At 30.6% G+C, this 9,770-nt stretch overlaps 1 protein-coding gene and 1 pseudogene across 1 annotated transcript; both read right to left on the minus strand.

The window, feature by feature from the left end:
- Nucleotides 1-3,336: 3,336 nt before the first annotated feature.
- LOC102585863 (auxin-responsive protein SAUR71-like) lies at nucleotides 3,337-3,939 on the minus strand. The gene has a single exon (XM_006339019.2). The coding sequence runs from the start codon at nucleotides 3,872-3,874 to the stop codon at nucleotides 3,479-3,481; it is 396 nt and encodes a 131-aa protein (XP_006339081.1). The 5' UTR covers nucleotides 3,875-3,939; the 3' UTR covers nucleotides 3,337-3,478.
- Nucleotides 3,940-8,921: 4,982 nt separating this feature from the next.
- On the minus strand, nucleotides 8,922-9,764 carry LOC102580327 (3-hydroxy-3-methylglutaryl-coenzyme A reductase 1-like; annotated as a pseudogene).
- Between the last annotated feature and the right edge of the window lie 6 nt (nucleotides 9,765-9,770).

The following is a 9,770-nucleotide window of genomic DNA, read 5'->3' on the forward strand; positions in this document are numbered from 1 at the left end:
TGTATTTGTATTTGTATATACACTTTTCTCTCGCTTTATACAAATACAAACACATTTTATATATTTTATACCGAAATGTATAAAATGACTAATTGTATATCGAAAATGACTAATTGTATACCGAATCAGATGACAAAAAAGGGGATGTTTACTGCAAATTACAATTAAAATAAACTATGACTATAACATTTAATTTGAATTAATAGTTTGTTATTTCATATAATTTTCCCTCAATTATCCGATATCTATCTTAGGTACAATCAACTTGTCGAAATCGAACAAAAGGGCAACAGGGTTTCCTTTCATAAAAAATATCTTTTTTGGAGTTTAATAAGTTTGGAGTAATAATGTTAAAGATATTTATATCATTAATTTAAGTAAATGTTTGACTTAATGAACTCTAGTGAATAACATACACCGCATATTTTTTAAATAATATCATTTATTTATTAAAAAAATTCTTCACAAATAAAATTAATAATTTATGCTAAATTCAAAAATATTTCTCTTTTAAAACAAAATAAGAAGATGAAAACACCACTAATTTTGAAACGAATAGACTAACCTTATAGTATTTGGAAAATCAAATAGTGATGTGTCCGGTTGAATGGAAATCAAATACAGCAGAAAAGCATTTATTCTTCTACCACGTACTGTGTATGTATAGGAAAAATGATACATACACAGTGGTAAAGCATTTACTGATTTGACAATTTTGATTTTGTTGGGAATATAATTAAGGAATTAAATGAGCTAAAGATAAATATTAACCAGTCATTTCTCATGATTAAAATAAGATTTATCTCAATTATTGTTTATTGATGGTGAGCTTTTATATTAAATTGTTCACATTTTAGATGTTCAGATTCGGACGTAAAGGTGGGTTATTGAGTCTCACGTTATATATATTTTCCATGTCCATTTTTATTTGTCCACTATTTTAAAATAGTTGCCAACAATATTTATTCAGTTTGAATAATCAAGAGATAATTTATGTTTTTGTGATTTACCCTTGGTATTAAATACTATTCAACATCTAATACATTTTTCAAAACATTAAATTTAATATATTCAAAGGGGGTAATATAGTAATATTACTCCTGTTATTTATTGTTTCTTAAGGTATATGTCAAGTCAATAGTGTACAACTATTGTTGGACAGATGAAGAATATAAAAAGAATAAATAGTCTCCTTATATATATATGGTCTTGAACAATCCTCCTCTCATAAGCTTACGTTAGGTCCAAGATCTATTTCTTTACAACCTTACATGAAAATATTGAAGGACTTTTTTCTTACAAATTGATTGCGCGAGCTATAAAATGAGTCATTAATGCTTGCATAAAAGAAGAAAAGTTACATGTCTAACTAACGCGGGATACTTACATAGTTGCATGCACCAAATTGACCGTTTCACTCACATGAAGTTGTTCACTAGAATGAGTACTATTCCTAAAATTATTGGTCCTTTTGTTCCCTATCCATGTCTTATGTACAATTAACTTGTCCCAATCAAAAATAAAATCAAATCGAACTAATTTATCCACTTTATAATATATCAATTTATATCGTCAAAATAATATAAATTTTATTTTAAACTTAATTTTAAAAAAATAAAGTATAACATATATTTAAGAGAACTTTTTAAAAAGTGCAGATATTTTTGTGTGTTAGATATTTGTAAGAACGATAGAATTGACTATATCTTTTTATCTAGACTCGTTCCACATAAGTACACACGAATAATCTTTAGTTATTTATAATCCACCAAATTCAAATCAATTACAAATCCTCGTCTCTTAAGTTCACTCTTCCAATTTTAGTTAATAATTTTGAGCTAACAGAATGTGTTCCTAATTTAATCGTTCTTATGCTATTCTCTATAGCATAATAAGAACTTAAATTCATTTCAACCATGTTTAGAATAGAATTAAAAAGTTGTACTTTATGATTATATATTAAAGAAATAGGTAAGATTCATATCAAATTGTTGAGAAAAAATAATAAGTAAATGATTAAATCATGTTACAAACATTTGAAGAAATAGTGAAAAGTATTGCTTTACCTGTGAATGAGAGAGTGTTGGCTAACAGTAGGATACAGAAAATGCAATGTCCTATTAATGGACAAGAGAATATTTAATGAATCATTACTTAATTTGTCCCTTTTTTTTGGGAGTCTCACATCGTTTATAGATGCATGCATCTAGCGTACTTAATTACACATATCTCGAATACATGCGGATCAAATTAAGTACTATAATTTATTTAAGATATATTGTATTCAATCATAATTTTCGTGTATCTGAAATATATTGACTCTCACTCGCCTCTATTCCTATATATCTATTTTTTTATGTATCTGATATCAAATATCCCTCTCTCTTCTTTTTTTTAATTGCGAATCGGATCAATATTAAACTTTTAATAGTTTGAGTTGGGTGTGCGAAAAATCAAATCGACCGATAAAATAAATTGAAAATGTTATTGATTTATTGCTATTGGGTTATTAGGTTAATGGATTTTTAATGTTTTTAAATTTTTTTTATCAAGTTATCAATTTGATTTTAGTTTTTTAATATTGGTTTATTGGGCAAATCGATAACCCATTAAGATTGTAGTAATTTATTACTTTGCCCCTAGATAAATATTAATCTCAATATCTTATTGGTTACTGTCTTTGCCTTTTAGTCTTCAATTCATACTTCACACTGACTTTGAGTTAACAACTTTACATTATACAAAACGTCAAAACCTAAAGTAAGAACATTATTCCTCTTAATTTCTCTTTGTGTTGCACTTGTATAGTTCTTTTCATTTTAGTTATTATTGTTTCTATTTTATGAGCATTATGTAAAGTTACATTGTTATCTTGCGGCGTCAAATTGTAGGAGAAGTCATATGTTTGTTTTATAATCATTTTTTTATTGGTTAAATCGAAAATCGAACCGTTATAGACCAAAATTGATAAATCGAAAATCAAGAAAAAAATATCTTATTAATTTAGCGTATTTAAAAATCGAACATCGATAAATCGAACCGATAATATATAAAATTGAATTGAACCGACCGATTCACACCTCTATAACTTAATATTATTAGTACATTTTGCATCTTACTAGTAATACAGAAAGTTGCATAACACTTTCTCATTTAGCACGAAATTTAAGGAAGTAAAGAAACTTCTGAATTTTGTGATATATTAAATTAAAGATATGACAAATATATCAAAATATCTTTTAATTTTATGGTCTTAATTAAACATGTCACGTTGAAATTACAAAGATGCTAAAACAAGGAAAGAGACTTTTTAAAAACAAACTAAAAAGAAAAGTAGGACAAATAATTAGACCAAATGAAGAAAAAAATGTTTGAAATTTTAACCTAGCTCTAGCTAGCATAGAAGGAACTATCTTAATATCCAATCTTAGATTTCCAAAATCACTTTTTATTAATATGAGATGATAAGACTCGTGATTCAAGCAATCCAATCTTCAGTGTGTAAGGCTGACGCCCCCAAAATCTTTTCCAATTCCGCGGCGCTACAAGGAACTTCAAGAACACCCTTTTGTTGGAATCCATATTCGTCTTCAGCTTGTTTTAATAATTTCAAGAATGATGGATTAGTGAGACAATGTAGCTCCACAATAAACCTCTTTGGCTCTTCCTTTGGATTTACTGAAAATATAGCAAAGTGTCCTTCTTTAACATCATTTGGTACCACTTCATTATTTTCTCTTGGAGTTTCCATTTCCACAACATCAAATTGATGTTTATTGGAATATTTGGGAATTAGTTGAAGATGAGTACTCTTGAGCTTTCTCATGATAAGCTTAAGTATGATCATGCAATTACTAATTCTTTCTTTCCCCATTATAGAATTGTTGAATAAATGTATGTTTTTGGTAAGGTAGGATATATATTTGTTTTGCTTTTAAAAAGTGCTTAGGATGGCTATTTATACAAGAATTTGAAGGATATATATTGAAACTTCTAAGATGCTAACAATATTAGCCCAATAGGGTGGTCCATTCCATGTGTGTTCTTGCAACTTGAAACTTTATGGTACTCTCATTGATGTTATCTTTTATCTATTTTTGCATAAATTTTACGGAGAGAAGTATAGATAATGCTTCTGAACTTGACATAAATTATTACTTTTGTTTTTGAATTATTGACAGCCTTAAAAAAAATCCCTCTACTTGACTAACTAAACTTAGATACACCCTCAATCTGCCACATGATAAATCAAGTGGTCTCAAACTCTTGTAGGTGTTGAAAGTACCCCTAAACTTAACAAGAATTTAGGGGTGTATTTTACTCATATTGCAAGATCGAAGATGTATTAATTAAGTTTAGTTAGTCATGTAAAAGGGTATGCCTAAAAATATCAATAATTTGAAAATGAAACTAATATCTCGCGCCAACTTTAGGGTTATTTTAGATACTTCTATCTTTTACAAATGGTCAAATAATTATGACTTAATTTTCATCAAAGACAAATAAATGATAAAACTATGTTATCTAACAGAAAATCATAAAACTTTTACCATATTAACACAAAAATTACTATGGCTGAAAATCCAACTTTTGATGGATAAAATGTTTTATTGCATTTCAATTCTAATTTAATAAATAAAAAATTAATTAAAAGAAAAGCAATTGCACCAAGACCCAAAATTCATATGTAAAAACTAAACCTCATCTTCACTCTCACCCGTGTAATCCAATTCCCATCTCCCTCATATCCCTATCCCACATTCCCTTTTTTTTAATATTCGTATAAATTATATATAAATACTTTTAATTGCGTACTTTATACTTTAAACTTATTTATACAAAACAAGTTTGGATCGTTGGATACAATACCCAAGTCTCATCAGTTTAGGAGCTAATTACTTAGATACACGCTAGTTTGTAATATTATGAATCTTATCAAATTTTGGTGTGTCCAGATATGTTCATATACATGTATCTCGAGATACGTAGGGTCAAAATTAGGTGTAATTTATTCTATAAACACTGTATCTAAGTGAATTCACAAGTATCTTAAGTACATAAATAAATTCTCGCTCGCCTCCCTCGTCTCTTTCCCATCTCGCTCTCCACTCTCCTATGCATCTGGTATTCCAGATATATGGAAATCACATTGGATACATACAAATACATATATCTAGTGTGTATATAGTGTACTTCACGCTCACCACCCTTATGTTCTCACTCGCCTCTTTTCCTATTACAGACGATATTTGATAGCAAAAAACATATATCTAGATGTATCTGACATGAAATCTAATACTCCCTCCATCCCATTTTATGTGGCACTTTTCAAATTTCGAGATTCAAACAAGTCGTTCTTTGATTGTGATTTTTTCATAGATCTTTTAAACACTTTGAATTATTAATTATTGTGACTTATAGTACTTTTTGTGTAGTTTACAAATATATGGATTTCATTTCAAAAAAATTGAAGATTCCATGCGCAAATTTTCGGTCAAACTTAAAATGTTTGACTTTCAAAAAATGAAAAGTGTCACATAAATTGGGATAGAGGGAGTATGAAACTATTAATTAGTGATATAATAATGGAAACGTACTACCACAATACTATAGTTGAGCTGTCCAGACTCCCGTATTGTACCTTAGTCCGTACACAAATAAATAATTTTAGGAAAGGTCCATGTGTTGTGTTGGGAGTAGAAAACGATATAAATATTTCCGTTTTAATTTGTTTGTATTTATTTAATATAGGGTTTAAGAAAGTAAAATAAAAATAATTAAATTTTGTGAACTAAAAATTTGTAAAACATATATTAAAAAAATCTTTTAATTTTGTGTTTTTAAATATGTCAGGTGAAAAGTTAATCTTCAAAATGGTAAAAAAAAAACATCCTTTTTAAATATTCTAAAGAGAAAGTAAATAAACAAATTTAAATGAAAAGATTACTACTCCTTAATTAATTAAGACCACATTCCCTCATTATGACAAAGCAATTCTATAATGATCTCAAATTAATACTATATATAATAAGAATAAGTTAACTCACGATCAAATTATAATTTAGTGAATTTCTAAATACATATACAAAATCTATAGATCCATTGTATAATGTTGCACGCCTGCAACACGTTAGAGGGCCTTCTTCACAAAAGTGAGGAAAAGAACAAAGAAATGTCATATATAACTAAACACTCTCCAAACAAGGACAGAGATAGAAGTCTGAATAAGAATTTAGTCGAATTCAATAAACTTTGTTTTGATTATAGAGTTTGTTTAATTGTATAGACAATTAACATTCAATTTTGAAACTCAATCATTAAAATTTAAAGTCGTAATTTTATAATTCAAAATCCATAAACTTAAACTTGATGTTTTACTTTTCTGAATGACTCTTCCTAAACTAATGGGCCTCTTTTTCGAAACTAAAAATTTTCTAATACGTTAATACGTTTACTTTAGTTCAAAAATTTTCTAATACGTTAATACGTTTACTTTATTTTTTTTCTAAAAATTACTTTAGATCCATTATTTTTAGGGCCTCTTCCTAAAAAAAATTTTCTTGAAAAATTTCAAAATTGGTATAAACATATTAACGTATTAGACAATTATTTTAGTTCAATTTCCTAATTATACGGGAGTCATAATACGAGGATTATTTGTGCATGAAATGGTTTGAGGTGATTAATAATGAAGATATCATTTTACAACGTATACTAAAAGAACATTTTGTTTTTAAATAGCTTAATCTCTACGATGGTAATACGAATATTCTCATTTTACATTTTATCTCACATAAAATATTACTCAAGCCTTTAGTCGAGCGGTCGAAATGTAACTTGTGATGTGTAATTTAGATAAGAATGCACCCACCCCCCGGATCATCATAGTAAATACTCTTGTTACCTATTCAGGTGAAAGCGTTTATTTTCTTTCAATCAACAAAATGATAGAGAGAGAGAAAATGATTATAACCGTTATAAAAAACATAATATATAATCAAGAAACCTTTTAAAGGGGGTTTAAATTAATAAGAGGAAAGATAGATCATTTCTTGTTCTTGTTTTCAAGAAATTTTTCCAAGTCACTATGCCTACAAACAAGTACTCCTTCTTGTTCGAAACCAAACTCTTCCTCAGCTTGCTCTAACAACCTTACAAATCCTGGATCCGCCAAATAGCTCAACTTCAACTACAAACCTCATTTGTTTCCCATCATCAACTGCATGCACCACAAAATGTCCCTCCTTAACATCTTTTGGAAGAGGCAATGAGTTTGCATCATCGTCCCAATCATCGAGTGCAAACTTGAAACTAGATCTTCTTGAGAATTGGAGGATCTTTTTTAGTATCTTCGTGATATGGTTTCGATTTGTTGTACCTATAAACATCCTTAAAAATTGTTATTCTTTACTCACACAATCTTATAATATAGAAAGAAAATGATAAGAGCAAAGTTTATACATAGTTTAGGGAGAACAAAGGATTTGGTTTGTGAAAAGCATAGATGAGATGAAATGCATGTGAAATTTATTAACAATATGTCTATGAAGCATCACTTCTAGCTACCTTGTCCTCATAAGGACAGCATGCACCTAGTGTTTTACTTCACATAGTTTGTTTTCTTTGCATCTCAACTAGTTCCACGAGGTAATTGCTACTTCCACTAGCTTGGACAGATAGAAAGAAATCACTCATTGTTTTTATCTAAGCGACACTTGAGTCAAGGGTCTTTCAGATATAGTCTCTCTAATAGGGGTAAGGTCTATAGGCACTCTATCTTTCCCATAGTCCACTTGTGGGATTACACTAGGTATGTTGTTGTTTTTACCTTTCCTGGGAGATCTGAACGTGAGATCTCATGGTTCTCAACTGACTTCATTGATCATTAGGTCACACCTACTACTCTGCTTCACCTAGTTTCTTTACATTAAATTAAGGAAGGACATATGGGACCTCTTAGGTTAATGATGTAAACCTATACATAAGAGATCAATCAATTCTATACAAGTACTTTAGCAAGGGACCTTTTAGGTTAATGATGTAAAACTACACATAAAAAGCTCAAATGTAGCAAGTGCTTTTAAGTAGCAGACATCAAGCACAAACACTTCCATAGCTATATTGCTAATTTAATGAGGGCAACTTCCCACTGACTTGTTGAAATAACAACTGCAAAGTACAGTATCTGATCACTTATTGCAAAGTAAAATGACTTCTCTTGTTCAACTACAATCACTAAATATTACTGCTAAAAGGAAAATCTATTGTTACTAAATATCTCTTTTGTTATACTGATATCGATCACATATTGGATACATAAGGATCAGTATACACATGCAACATTGTCACTTATATGCACAAACAAGCTAGATTCAATATTATATGTCTGCGGCCTCGTAGTCAAGAAAAATCATAGACTCAGAGGGTTATATTATAACATTGATGAAATGGTTGAAAGGGCATGACGCAATTAAAGTCATATTTACCAAATCTAACATGACATTTTCGTTTACCATACATAACATGAGTTTGTTTTTTCAAAACATAGTATAAATTTTCGCTGAAGACTTAGAAATTTTACTCAAAATTTTGCCCAAAATTTCATGGGGAGAAATGATTTTCTAGCCATTTACAAAATTTATTAGTTTTATGTTTTTTTTATAAGATATCGTTATTTTTACACATATGAGATCTGAAAATGTCATATTCTTTTATTCAAATGGGAGAAGGGACGGATTTACCCCTGAACTTTAATAAATGGTACGTATATGCCCTCCGTTATACTTTGCGTCCATATAAGCCCCTTCCGTCCAATTATAAGTACACATATACCCCTCTCACTAACGGACCCCTAATTGCTTACACGTGTCTTATTCCTATTGAACTACCCGTTTGACCCTTTTTTTAACCCTATAACCCAACTATCCACCCCATAACCCAATACCCACCCAATTTCTTAGAATAAAGTTGGGATCCTTAACCAAGAATTTCAACTCAGCGACTCTTTTAGCGGTGGAGAACCGGACAACCGGAGCTCTTGTCATCCCATCTCTGAGCAAAACGCTGTCGGCGCCACCAGAGACAAAGATAGCCTTGCAACCCCTGTTGGTGCTAGCCACTAAACATCCTTCTGTAGTTGCCATTGGCACTGAGTACTCTCTCCCATCAAGCAACAAAGGCCCAGCAATACCCACCGGTATTTGCACATATCCTACAGGCATCTCACAGCACTGTCCAAGAATAGACTCATAGTCAAATCCCTCCAATGGGAGCCCTTCCAATGACTTCCATGTAATCCTCTGTAACGCCTCCTTTCGAATCGAAGCAGCTCTCATACAATCACCAAGCTTTGATTCCAACGAATATGATGGTGTTTTACCCTGAACAACAGATTGTATAATCTCCTCGTCATCTTCCGATAATGCGGGCATAATTATTGGCGCAGGCTTCTCCGTTTGGGGCAATTTTTCGAACAGGTGGTGGAGGCACAACGCAGCCAAGAGTAGTGGCAGCAGCACATGGTCCACGGCGGCTATCTTCCTCAATAATAAGCTGCTCAGCATTCTCATCCTCAATATCCCATGAATCACTATTCGACCTGGACACAAACGACTGAACAAACCCAATCCCAAAGAAACCCAAAAGATATATAACGGAAGCAATCAATGACACCATAGCTAACAATTCAGAAAGGGTAACCACATGAAGAGGAATAGAATTACGGATCTTCTCACGCCACCTTATGAGAAGAAAATACATAACAGAGAAAA

Source organism: Solanum tuberosum, unplaced genomic scaffold (assembly GCF_000226075.1).
Source record: "Solanum tuberosum cultivar DM 1-3 516 R44 unplaced genomic scaffold, SolTub_3.0 scf00008, whole genome shotgun sequence".
Taxonomy (NCBI): Eukaryota; Viridiplantae; Streptophyta; class Magnoliopsida; order Solanales; family Solanaceae; genus Solanum; species Solanum tuberosum.